Source organism: Macaca mulatta, chromosome X (genome assembly GCF_049350105.2).
Source record: "Macaca mulatta isolate MMU2019108-1 chromosome X, T2T-MMU8v2.0, whole genome shotgun sequence".
Classification (NCBI taxonomy): Eukaryota; Metazoa; Chordata; class Mammalia; order Primates; family Cercopithecidae; genus Macaca; species Macaca mulatta.
This window is the reverse complement of record NC_133426.1, coordinates 5,445,090-5,459,253: the sequence shown is the minus strand read 5'-3', so window position 1 is coordinate 5,459,253 and position 14,164 is coordinate 5,445,090. Positions and strand designations below refer to the sequence as shown.

Below are 14,164 nucleotides of genomic sequence, written 5' to 3'. Positions count from 1 at the left end.
AGGTGATCGTTATCACTGCTGGCACCAAATGGATGCTTTTACCAAGACATCATGAAGGTCTGAGAGAGCCGTGAGAATACCACAGTGCTCTCTCTGTTATTGAGTGCTTTTTCATGCCATGAATCTGTTTCTTAAAACCACTTGGCTTAGAGCCTGTGGTTTCCCCCCTGCATTTAGGGAATACATTCATGTTGCCATTCATGGTCTGTGTTGAGGGTTCGTCTAGCTTTCATGAAGGCCCTGACATGACTGGAAGAGATGAGGAAGGAATTACTGCTGGAACTTGGAGAAACACTCTGATGCCACTGAAATCAAAAGCTGCTGGTAGAGAGAGTTCATTGAGGTACCCAGAGCTCGAATGTCAGTCCGTCTGAAGCCTCTATTTTTGTTTCTTCCGCCCATGGGAAACATCCCTGAAATAACACTGAGTGTATTAATGCAGTGAGCTCTTTTAATTCATTGGAAAGGTATTAGAATGACTCAAATGATTCCTCAAGGAAGTTACTCAGAACTTACATCCCATGTGAAATGCAACGTGTGGATTCAAATACAAATAGATTAAGTGATCACACCTCCATGGCAGCTCCATAAAAGAAGGAAATGGGGAATATCACCGTCAGGCACAGTCTGGTGAGCTAGGTATTCGTCAGTGGATGACAAGGACCTCAGTTGCAGTTGCTAGTTATTTGTTTATTGTAAATTGGGTGGTGGCCCGATCACTCCAGGGCAGAGAAGGAGTCCCTGGTCACCAGCTGCAGAGAACGAACCAACCTGATGCCCGTAAGGAGAAAGTATGGGATGCACCTTATCTGTTGTCATCCTGTGAGCTGCCAAGTTTAACGCCGTTCTGCAGAGCACACGCTCAGACGATGACTCACAGAACAGGAGGGGCATATTTCTGCATACCATCACTGTTCCCTTCCAGCACTGGAGGTGACAGGAGGAAACAAGAATAGCTCCCAGCGTGTCTGTCACTACACGGTGCCGTGGAGAGAGGATCGCATTGTGCCAGGACATGCTTCACCACTCTCAGTGGGCGTTATGTCAGGCGTTCTAAACCTGCAGACACAGCACAGTCTCCCGATGGCGCACGTGTTTGCCGAGATGAGGAGGATGGTGTCTGGATGCTTCTATGCAGACATCTCAAAGCAGATGGTTCTGACCTTTAGTCTAGGTTTGAAGGCACGTATACCTGGTATACATAAACCTTTGGATTTGGGATGGGCACAGAAAAATTATGTTGGGATGTAATTTTGGCAGAGAAAAGAAAGGAAGGGAGGAGGGAGGAAATGAAGGAAAGAGAGTTGGGACAAAGGAAGGAAGGGAGGGAAGGAGGGAGGGAGGGAAGAAGAGAAGAAAGTAGGGAGGGAGGGAATCAAGAAAGGAGTGAAGGAAGGGAGGAAGGAGGGAAAGAAAGAGGGAAGGGAGGAGGAGAGGAAGGAAAGAAGAAGGGAAGGAAAGAGGGAGGGAAGGTGAAAGGAAGGAAGGGAGGAAGGAAGAAAAGAGGGAAGGAAGGAAAGGAAAGAAAGAAAAGAGGCAAGAGAGGAAGGGAGGAGGGAGAAAGAAGAGATGAAGGAAAGAAAGAGTAGCGAGGGAGGGAAGGAAAAAATGGAGGGAGAGAAAAAGAAGGAAGGAAGCGAGGAAGGAAGGAAGAGGGAGGAAAAAGAAAAAAGGGGATAGGGGAGGAGAGGAAGAAGGGAGGGAGGGAGGGAAAGAAGGAAAACAGGGAAAAGGAGGGTAAGAAAGAGAAATGAGGGAAGGGAGGAGGGGAGGAAGGAAAGAAGGAGGAAGGGAGAGACAATTGGATCCTTGCTTATAGATCATGTCAGCTGCATATTTTCACGGTAGCATTAGGTGAGAGGGCTCTCCCATCTTGGAAAGGCGGAGGCAGCGAGTACACAGAGTAGAAATGAGGAGGAAGTCCCTGCCGAGGCTCTAAATTATGAAAACCTTGATCAAGACAGGATATTGAAATCAGTGAATGCCAGGGCCTCAAGTAATCCTTGCTATTTCTTTTTTATTATTGTTTTGAATAGGGAAGCAGTTGCCCAGGCCTGTGCCTGAGCGGGATTCTCCCCTGTAGCAAGGAGGAGTTTCAATGTTAGTCCAGGTCAGAGGACTAAAATCATGCTGCAAGAGAACCGTGTAAGCTCAAACATGCAGAGGCATTGTAGAAATAAGGTAGATTGAGACCATTTTTGGAAAAGTGCATCTTTCCTTGACTCTGAGCAGCGTCAAGGAAAAGTGAAAACTAACTCTAAAGTTTGAAAAGGGTTCTAGAGCATTAAAGTCCTTTTCCTGTGAAATTACTTTGGGAATAGGAGAAAAGGGGTTTGGCCAAGCTGATCAACAAAATTTAGGTGCTCATTGATCCAGGATTCTTTCATTTTGAGGTCTGTGTGGAAAGAGATGGACAAAAAGGAGTAGGGGAATCTTGGTTTATTTATAAGGTATGACAAAGAACAGTGCTTTAAAGTAATCAAACAATACATTATAATAATATAGTAGAAGACCTTATGTGCTATTGGAAGTCAGAAATGAGAAGAGAGTTTTGTAATGGAAAATCAGGTCAACACATATTTTGATTTTTTTATGTTGTTCCATCAAATCTGGGGTTTGTACAGCAGGTTGATTTCTATCCTGTTTGCATCAGATGCCATCACTGCTTTTGAATGTGCTGGTATCCTATGATTAATTTATATTCAACTATTGTTAAATCTTTGGGAAAGAAAGAAGTTACAATGAGGTATTTAGTGGGGATGGGTTACAGAGTTGCAGCATAATTCTGGCTGTAAAGGCAACCTTTATTACCAAAAAGGGATTTTAAGCTGAATGAATGAACATCCCCACCTGGTGTGGCAGAGGAGTCACTGAATGCATAATAAACTAGTTTGGTAACAGATCGTTAACTGCGAACAATGTTTTGGGTATAAGGAAAACCTGTGCTACTTAAAGGAACAGCTGAGAGGATTCACAGACATTTTTAGAGAGATCATAGTACTATATCCATCTCTAGCTAAAGAAATGAACTAGACCTTAGAAATGCACTTGAGTCTCTTCTGCCAAGATTACATCTCAAATAAAACGGGGCAGGGGGAAATGGCCGTGTTAGGTGCTGGGGGATAAGGAGAGAGACATGCATTGAGTCTTTTACTGGAGAGACCAACTTGTGTTTCTATCCTCAGTCATTACAATCTTTAATTTTACTCACAGGAGTTTAAACAGTCCTTATGCTGAATAAAATCTAAAAAACAAAACACTGATACCCCACATCTAGGTCTCACTGTCTGGAGGGTTTGGTAAGGGAGAATGACTTGGGCTATCATAATCTCCACAAGTGTATCTGGGTTTAAGGATTCTGGCTGTGCATCTCTGATATCTTTGATAGACCGTATCAGGCGGCAGCTCACTTTTGTGGATTTTCCAAATCCTCTGCTTTATTCTTCAAGAACAAATTAAATGTGTTTTCTTTACCTTTCAAATATACCCTGAGTTCCTTCAAAAATAGCCTAGTGCCCAAAATGAACAGAATACTCCATCTCCTAGATGCTCACTGCATAATAGATGATACAGCCACACATCTAATAGACCCAATTTAGTAAAATTGGATCCATGAAAAAAAGGAGGAATCTTCACTTCCATTTGTTTCTTTAGAATATTAAAAATCAATAACTAATATTAGTGGATTTTTTTCCTAAAATATTTATTCACTTATTTTTCTTTTAACACACATTAAATAACTGAAAATTTTAAAATTCTTTCAGAAAGCTTAAAGAAGCACAAGAAACATGAGATGTTGCATTGAATCCAACATTTTTTCAAAACCATATAAGAATACATGTATAATAAATAAAAAAGCAGAAGACTTTTCAAATATATTGTTTATCAGTAAATAAGAAAACTCATGGTATTAGAACCTATCAGATTATATATATTTGTTTTCACCCTCTTAGTAAAGTGAAAACACAGCAGTTAGTGTGCATTCAACTAAAAGGTAGAGGTCAACTTTTTCTTCTTCTGTATTACATTATACATCTTATATCTATATCTATAGATAGATATACACATACACATATATACCCACATAATATACACACATATATATACTGCATATAGTATACAGTTAGTATACAGTATAAACTGTGCTATACAGTATCCTTGTATATAGTATGTAATATACAATATACTTTTATACACTCTACAATGTATGCAATATAGAAATACAGTATGTACTCTGATACACAGTATATCACTCCCTAGTTCTCCCTCCCTTGCAATATTGTAGGTGTTCTAATTTTTATTTTGAAAGAGAGGGGATAATATTTCCTGAATTCTTACCATATGCCAGACATTTTGTCATTATCTTTCAACCTTCATCACTTACCTCCAACCCTGATATTCTCATCCACCATGTAGAGAAGTTAAGGCCAATACTGGCTGGAAAACTTGCTCAAGTTTTCACAGCTGTTAACTAGCCAGAGCTGCAGAAAGTTGAATACAGGGAAATGATTTATCATCACCACAGACTCAGACTGAGGGGATAAAATCTTCCTTTAGCAAATGTGTCACCTCTGAGTCAAGTATATTGTTTGGATCCTGCACAATGTCTGGTAATGGCTACAGATACATGATCTTCCTTGGTCCTGCAGCCTTCTGCCATGCAGGCCATGCAATGGTTGGAGGCAGTGTCACAAAAGTGCCACCAAGGAGAAGTTACCTGGAAGATAGATCTTAGCTCACACCTGGAGCCATTGATCAGAATGTTGCAACTCCCTGCTTGCCTGGGTCTGCACATCACATCTGAATGTTCAGTACTAACTAGTACATAACATTTTACCATGCGTAATCTCAAATCTTTCTTATAACAAATAAACCTTAAGATGTAACTGTTTTGTAGCTTACTTTACAAACCGTCAAAAACTGGAAGAAATTAGCATTTGGTAATTTGTTTTTTGAAGAGGAAGTGTTATCCTAAGAGAGTTGGTTGCAAAGATGTTTATTAAAGGCCCTATGTTTTATGAATTATCTCCAAATTTTTATGATTTTCCTTCTACCTGTGCCCACTTGTGCAAATAATAATAAGATAATTCTTTGGCTCATAGTTTCCAAGCACAGCTTAGCATCTGTAACAGCCCTCAGCTTGTTTCCGGGTGTCTTATTTATCTTAAACATGTTAACCTCATCATAACTATATGTACCATTTTAGCAAACTTCTTACAGCTAACATAGCGTGCTTTCATGTTTTCCGGTATTTTACTTTCAAATAGAGAGCAAACACATGGTGTATATGCCTGTTTACAAACATTTTCTAATTATAAAACCAATTTTTGACTGTTAATATCAATTTTCATTGCTAAAACTGCAACATTTATTCATTTACTTCCAAAGAAATTCTTGAGCAAGAAAGAGAATGCCCATTTCTTGAACAATAGCTTCTTAATCAGAATTTCTCAGCCTCAGTACTGTTAACATTTGGGTCCAGATAACTTCCTTGCTGTGGGGGTCTCTCCTGTGCACCAGAGGGTGTTTAGTGGCATCCCTGACCTCCACCCTTCATAGAAACTACCATCTGTCTATGAAAACCAAAAATGTCTCCAGACCTTGCCAAATATCCCTTTGGAGCAAATCCCTCCTGGATGAGTTTTGCAGTTCAAGAGAGTGAAACTTGAAATACTGAAATTGTTCCTAGAGACACTTAGTTTTCCTTTTTTCCCTTTATTTTTGAAGATCATTTGATGCCTTAAAAATAGTAGACATGTTATAAAAATGCCATAATATTGCTATCAGGGTTTATATTTAAAAGAAAAATAAGCAATTTTTAAGGGAAAAGACAACATGGTAGACATGTCTAGGATTAAAGCAGAATGTACCTTTGCTGCTTGGGTATTTTGTGCTCATTGAAAAATATATATGAAGAGCAGATTGTAACTTCCTGATTTATTGGTTTAAGATAATTTCATGTCACATGTGGAAGAGTATGACCTTTCTTTTTTTTCTTCCTTCTACCCCAGTGATCCAAATCAACCAGTTCCTCAGGATACCAAGTTCATTCACACAAAACCCAACCGCTTTGAAGAAGTGGCCTGGTCCAAGTATAATCCCAAAGACCAGCTCTACCTGCATATAGGCTTGAAACCCAGAGTGAGAGATCACTACCGGGCAACGAAAGTGGCTTTCTGGTTGGAACTCGTTCCTCATTTGCACAACTTGAACGAGATATTCCAGTATGTTTCAACAACCACAAAGGTTCCTCCTCCAGACATGACATCATTTCCCTATGGTACCCGCCGATCTCCTGCCAAGATATGGCCAACGACCAAACGCCCAGCAATCACTCCTGCCAACAATCCCAAACACTCTAAGGACCCTCACAAAACGGGGCCCGAGGACACAACTGTCCTCATTGAAACCAAACGGGATTATTCCACTGAATTAAGTGTCACCATTGCCGTCGGGGCATCGCTCCTCTTCCTCAACATTTTAGCCTTTGCGGCTCTGTACTACAAAAAGGACAAGAGGCGCCATGAGACTCACAGGCGCCCGAGTCCCCAGAGAAACACCACAAATGATATCGCTCACATCCAGAACGAAGAGATCATGTCTTTGCAGATGAAGCAGCTGGAGCACGATCACGAGTGTGAGTCGCTGCAGGCACACGACACGCTGAGGCTCACCTGCCCACCAGACTACACCCTCACGCTGCGCCGGTCGCCAGATGATATCCCACTTATGACGCCAAACACCATCACCATGATTCCAAACACACTGACGGGGATGCAGCCTTTGCACACTTTTAACACCTTCAGTGGAGGACAAAACAGTACAAATTTACCCCACGGACATTCCACCACTAGAGTATAGCTTGGCCGTGTTTCCCTCCTATCCCTCTGCACCACCTGCTCAGCAACATAGAAGAGATAAAGAAAGAGAGAAAGAAAGTCTCCAAACCAGGAATGGTTTTGTCCCACTGACTTAAGACAAAAATGCAAAAAGGCAGTCATCCCATCCCAGCAGACCCTTCTCGTTGGTGTTTTCCAGTATTATGAGATCGACTTCTGACCCTATGAAATGTGAAAGGTACACATTTCTGTTAAAATACTGCTTTAAGATCTCTACCACTCCAACCGATGTTTAGTGTGATAGGACATCACCATTTCAAGGACCTGGGTGTTTCTAACATCATGGAAGCAGCTGACACTTCTGAAACTCACCCAAGGACACTGAATATTTTTTAAATACAATGGAAATTTAAACATTTCTTTCTGTGCCACACAATGGATGGCTCTCCTTAAGTGAAGAAAGCGTCAATGGGCTTTTGCCCAGCACATGGAGCTGTAATCCAGAGAGAAGGAAACGTAGAAATTTATTATTAAAATAAAAGAATGGACTATGCAGTGAAATCTGTATGGTTCTGTGCAAAGAGGTGTTTTGCCAGCCTGAACTATATTTAAGAAACTTTGTAAAAATTAAAAATGTATATAGCTGTGAGTTTAAACAAAACCACAAACAGACAAACAAGAAAAAAAGCTTTTATTGGTGTTTTCAGTTTGAAAGAGCTTTTAGCAAGGTTGTGCTTTTCATTGTGCTCTGTATGTATATAAATATATATATATACACATTAGTCATATCAGCTCTGTTTCCTCCCCAACAAAAGAGGCTTTTCTTCTTAATTACTTGTGGTAAACAAAGACATGGGATTTTCTTACATGGGATTCTCATTTGTAGGAGGATGTGATGTCCCACAGAAGACCCAGACGGTCTGTGTGGCCTATTTCCCCCGTCAGGTTGCACAGGTGCATGCAAGAGCATTCTTAGGAGACCATTGTTTTGAAAAACTTTGACTCGTATGTGTTAGCCTTCATGAGATTGCAGTACAGAGATGGGTCCCCAAAGTGGAATGTATTTACAGCTTGTTAAATTAGAGACATGCACACACAGAGAATCAGCAGGGAGAAACAAAAATACAAGTCCCATTCTGTAGCTCTGGCCCTTTGAATATGTTTAGGAAGAGTTGCTTCCCATTTCAGGGCCCTGCCAAAAAAAGAAGAAAGCTTGCCTTTGGTGGGGCTATGCCCCGTGGAGTAAATACGGCTCTGTGTTCCCTAGCAGCTGCGGGAGGGTTTGGCCGATGAAGTACCTGCTCAGCTTAGCTAATCAGATTGAAGGAAGACATGTGTCTTTCCTTTTTGTTTAAGCACTCGGTCCCTTATTTATCAGTAAGCAGGTTTTTAAAAAATTTTTGTATCATTTATGGGATCAAACAAATGATTGTCTGAAAATATCACTTTTTGTGAATTTGTATATCTGGTCACCAAATGATGAATATTATAGAAGAATGGGGGAAGAAAAGGATAGAACATTAAAACTGCTTTGCATGGGTTTTCTGGGAAATTAGGATAACTTCACTGAGAAGACATTGAATGGAAATTATTCACCCATTTTAAATTGGTGACCTAGGGATCAGAGATTTTTCTTTCCAATAGCTTGTCATTTTCTCATTTCTCTTCTCATTTTCAGGAAAGTTTTGAGTGTTATAAGGTGGAAGGAAACATAGTAGCAACGGTTACTTTATATTTTGTCTTTCAAAAATTATTGCATTACCAAGAAACAGTAGCCAAAGATATTTGAAGATCATGTCCCTCGGCTCCATTGTGGGTTATTCTAGAAATCCAGTCTTAAATCTCTCTGCTAAAGTGGACATTCCTCATAAAAATTGTCCAGCTGCCTGGCTCTTTTGCAGTAACAGCCTTTGATTACTGAATCCCTACACTCAAACTATAGTGATGTATCAGTGTTTGAGAGTGACCTCTAGAAAAAAGAAAAGTGTTTTTAGAAATGCATAAAAGTCATCCCCAAATCCTATTGCTTATCTTGGGTTAAATTTGAGAGTGATTCTCTGTATATAAATATGTGAAATATTATTATCTCAACTTAGCACACGTGAAGCAACATTTCTGTCCTACAGAGAGGTGTCATGGTAAGATTTCATTCCCAATTCATTGTTTCATAGAGCTATGATCAGGCCATTTCTGCAAGCAGTGTATGACCCCACCTGAGCAACCACAAATAGGCTCTCCGTGAAACTACAAAGGAAGTGATGTGTGGCACCCATGCTGGTTTCGTCTGTCTGTAATGTGAATTCCAGTATTTGTTTAGTATTTCCAATTGTCTCCTGCTAGCAATATGTACAGTAACGCGTCAGGCTTGTGACATTTGAATAAGGAAAAACAGAGTTCCTGTTAAGTGAATAACTTTAGCTTTTACAGGGGATTATGATCAAAAGTGATTTAGTACATCTTAAATGATATCTTATTTCTACATGGAAAGAAGTTATAGAATCTTCATAGAGTTCTATGAGAAAAAAATATACTTGCTATCTATGAAAAAGAGAAAAAAGAAAAAAAATGAGAAAAATAAGAAAAAAAAAATCGTTTCCTAGGCTTTTATTCTTGATCTTCAAAGGCACGCAGGGTTTAATGGTTCCTTGGGTTATTATTTTGCAATTTTGTTTTTTATTTTGCCTTAAGTAATGATAGAAGATATATATGGCCGGACACATATGTATAAACTTTTCAGCAGCATTTTTAATAATAAAATATCACAGTATTTTCTAATGCTTTGTGCAAATAATTATGCGTCCGTTCTTTCTTGGTAGGTGGCGTGTTTTATTTACTTTTGTTGTTCTTTGAATGCCTTTTTCTTTGTAAAAGCTAAGTGATGCAGCTGACATAGGCTAGAAATGGATAAATACATTTGGTAATGGGATGATTTCTTTAGCTTTGGCCAGCTGCACAGTTGAGGAGACTCTGCTGGCCTGATTTTGGAAAACCAAGCCGTGTTTGGTGAAGCACCTCAGATGACACTGCCTGAAACGGAGTGTTTGGATTTGTTATATCTACCCCTGCTCATTCTTGTGTCACTGTGTTTGGAATTGTGGTTGACAAAACACTTTAAAATAGCCTTAGGTGAGTAAACTTTCAAGTGACAGCAAGAAATTCTGCTGAATGAAACTCAAGAGGCAGAAAATCACTAACATACCAATGGGAGCCCATTTGTCAATTCCTTCCTGTGCATCCAACCATCGCGACCTTATTTGACTTTCACAGTAGCCTTAAGGGACACGCACATGCATTGCTCCCCTTTCATAATGGAAGATGTTCAGAGGAAACTAGCCCCTATTAGACAGGAGAACTTGATGGATAACATGATAGTATATCCTCATAGCCCAAATCTTTTCACCAAGAAGTTAACACGGCAAACGCTTGTAAGTCAAGGCCTTGCATGTTGTGATAATCCTAGCTAAGTATCAGAGAAAGAAAGATAGCAAGGACCGGGACTCTCTGACATATGTGAACTCCTAAATTCTTCAGATGTTGTTTGCCTCAATCATGTTGTGAAGGCACACAGGAGAAATACACACACACATATATATATATACACACACACATCCTATATATGCATTATGTATAGAATCATGCACAGCATATTTTTGACAAATGCAAATAGCATATATGATGACAGTCTCATGAGATTATAATACCATATTTTTATTGTACCTTTTCTATGTTTAGATACACAAATACTTATCATTGTGTTACAGTTGCCTAGGGTCTTCTCTCCAGTCATGTGCTGCACGGGTTTGTAGTCTGGAAGGACTAGGCTATACCATAGAGCCTAGGAGTACTGTAGGCTGCACCTCGAGGTTTGTGTAAGTACGCTACATGATGTTTGCACAACGATGAAATCACCTAACGATACATTTCTCAGAATTTATCCCTATTGTTAAGTGATGCATGACTGTACATGTATACATTATATGCACTGTATATGCACACATACATATATGCATATATATTACATATGTAAATATATACATAGACATCACATACTTAAATTCCTGAAGATGCCAATTCCATTAAACATATATATACACACACATATATATGTGCACACACACTCATATATCCACACACATCTATAACACATTTAATGTGTTCATATATACATTCCTATGCATGTGTGTGTATACATATATATAAAATACATTAGTTCTCTTTATCTGTGGAATCACATTCTGCAATTTCAGGTACTGTGGACAACTGTGGTCTAAAAATATGCGAGTACAGTTCAATGAGATATTTTGAAAGAGACCACACTCACATAACTTTTATGACAGTATATTGTTATAAATGTTCTATTTTATTAGTTATTGTTCATCTCTTACTGCCTCTAATTTATAAACTTTATCAAAAGTGTATATATATAATAAAATACATAGTATATAAAGGGTTTGGAACTATCTGTGGTTTCAGGTATCCACTGAGTTTTGAACGCATCCCCCTTGGAAAAGGGCCATTACTGAATATACACACACATAGACACACATGCATATATACATACACATAATTTACACAGATATATTCATAGATATGCATGCACTTAAATCTCAGCATTTGCATTAAACACATATAAACATACATGTATATACACACATATATACTTATACATATTTAATTGAATGTCATCTTCAGGCATTCAAAGTCTAATTTTTAGCAAATTTCAGCTGAAGGGAGAATCACTCTTGTTTTGACTATTTTGTGCATTCTTGTTCATTATGAATAACTCAAGGATGCTAAAAAATACATGCATTCATTCATTCATTCAACAATCCTTTACTGGATATCTCCACTGTCCCAGGCCCTGTGCTGGGCTGGTGTTAAAATTGAAGAAAAAACTTCTCACATCATAAACCTCAAGGGGAAGGCAGAGAAACACAGAAGCAAGGAGAGGCAGGGGGTGCTGGAGATGGAGATGGCACCCATGCTAATAAGTGGTGCTAATAAATGTCTGGACACTGCCCTTAACCTAGTCTGTGAAGATTGGGAACATATTCTGTCTGAAGAAACCTAAGCCAGGCCTTTCCAACTCCGTAGAAAAAATGACAGTGGGTGGTGTGTTGTGGGGAGGATAGAATTCCACACCTTTGAAGTGAGAAGACAGGAAGTTGGGGAACCATGCTCCTGCATCCTGGGTGAAAAATTCAAGGTATTTTTTAGAAAGGTGTGAAATATGAGGCAGAAAGAAACTGGCTGATAAAAAACCTCCAAAGGCAAAGCAGGGAGTTTGGGCTTTGTCCCAAAGTCAGGGAGATGCCAAATGATTGCACCAAAGTGGTGTATGAGTGCAGTTGGGACATTTAGCAGTAATTCTCAAAAATTCACGTTCTTAGGAACATGTAGGACGTCTGCTTCAAGTGCAGATCCTTATTCAATTGTGTTGTGGTGAACCTGTGTCTGCATTTACAATGAGCTCTCAAAGTGGTGCACATGTTGCCGATTCTCAACTAACCCCAACTCTTTTAGGTTGCAAAGGATGGAGAACTGTCCACTTTAGAAGTAACCATGAGGGTAGTTTGTATCAGAGTAAGAGGGCTCTGGATACAAGGAAAGCATTAAGGAGGTAGAACAATCTGTTTGAGAAATTAATGACTGTCCTCTTTTCAAGGGTGATTGAGACAGTGATAATAAGTAAGAAAGCAAAAAAATACAATAAAAACATTGCATCATTTTATAGCTGCATGTACCAGAACTGATTAGGTGCAGTTATCAAATACCACCTGGAACCGCATCTGAAGTCAAGTTTGGGTTTAGGAACTTGTTTCAACAGAGGGAGGGCATACACGGAGAACGATGAGCTACCTTGGAGAGGGGTTCAGATGGGCTGGTCAAGGGTTTGGGCTTAGACTGGGTTGTTTTAGAAGTGCTAAGAGGAGCAAGAACGTGTTCCTGGATTGGTTGCTATCAGGATAATGGGATGTCAATAACCTTTAGCCAGAAAGTCACAGGACCAGAGCATGACTAGCATTCTTTTTGGTAAAAATAAGCAGTGGAAGAGAAGGGGATTTGGGGTCATTTTTAGTGGTTACATATTGTTCTTTTTTCTGTCTCATCCCATGCTGGCTGTGGGCTGCCTTCCTCTGATGTTGAAGTTCTTTCAATTATTTTTATGTGCAGCCAGATGCACCTTGACTTAGCCATTAATTAGCAGGCTAGTTCCAGCAGCCAGATATGAAGGCAGTTTTTTCTGTTCTTTCTCAGAACTTCCAGAATATGTACTCATATGTCCCATCTCCCAGGCCATCTGGTTCAAAAAAATCTAGGTTATGCTAAGGAAGTAAAAGTGACACTTGCTCTGCAAATTCTCGTTATTATATTGAAAGAAATGGGGATACAGGAAAAGGTCCACTGTAACTCTACCCGTCTCTAAACTGACCATCCGTGTAAATACTTAGAACACCCAGAAATAATCCTGTTTCCTCTAGAGACAAGAGAATTAGGGAAAATGAGATAAATTAGCCAGGGGAAAACCCTGGCTGGAATTAACAGGTGACATTTATTAAAGGGAAATGTTCACACTAGTTCTTGAGGTCACTGGTTCCTAAACAGGCTGGAGAGGGAGTCTTTGGAGACTAAGACGAATTGCCAACAGCCACAGCTGGAAGGATACCCACAAGAAAAATCTTTCTCAGCCCCAGGCCCTAAACACAGGGCCTTGGACTCAGAAGAAAATAAATGGCGAGATGTATTTCTGGCACCCTAAAATAGAACCCTAAAAATTCCCATAAAAACTGACAAATCAAACGGTACCTAATTTTGAATATTACAACCATTATTATGCTTCATTTTTATGCAATATCTCTTTCTACGAGGATATACATTATGAACACAGCTTTCAAACTAACATGATTGGGCTGCCTGTGTTATTGGGTTTCAGGTGTTACTTCTAGCAGAGCAATTACAGTTTTCAAATTATAATAATAGAAAAGAACATAACAATTCATAAGGATATGCATTACATACAGACAAACTTTTCAAACAAATGCTTAAGAGATTTTCTAAAAGCATTGAGTAAACCATTTACAGAGCAATGACTTGTTTTAAAACTTTCAAATAATCATCAAAATGTGTTGTTCTGCATAGGTTATATGCATTAATCATTTAATCCTTTTACCAGTCCCAGGGTGTAGACCGTCTCATTTTTCATATGAGGAAACTAGGGTACAGAAGATTAAACGAATTGCTCAAGGTTGCAGTCTTAGAACATAAAATATCTAGTATTCGCAATCATCTCGTTTTGCTTTTAAAAGCATGTGCTTGTCAACTAT

At 39.3% G+C, this 14,164-nt stretch overlaps 1 protein-coding gene across 2 annotated transcripts in view; it reads left to right on the top strand.

Moving 5' to 3' along the window:
* The window catches only part of NLGN4X (neuroligin 4 X-linked), a 341,030-nt gene extending 332,207 nt beyond the window's left edge, over positions 1-8,823 (top strand). For both annotated transcript variants that reach the window (XM_015126897.3, XM_028842354.2), the window contains exon 6: positions 6,012-8,823. In XM_015126897.3, coding sequence (XP_014982383.1) covers positions 6,012-6,861 — 850 coding nt within the window. In that variant the 3' untranslated portion in view covers positions 6,862-8,823. The remainder of the gene's footprint in view (positions 1-6,011) is intronic.
* The last annotated feature ends 5,341 nt before the right edge of the window (positions 8,824-14,164 follow it).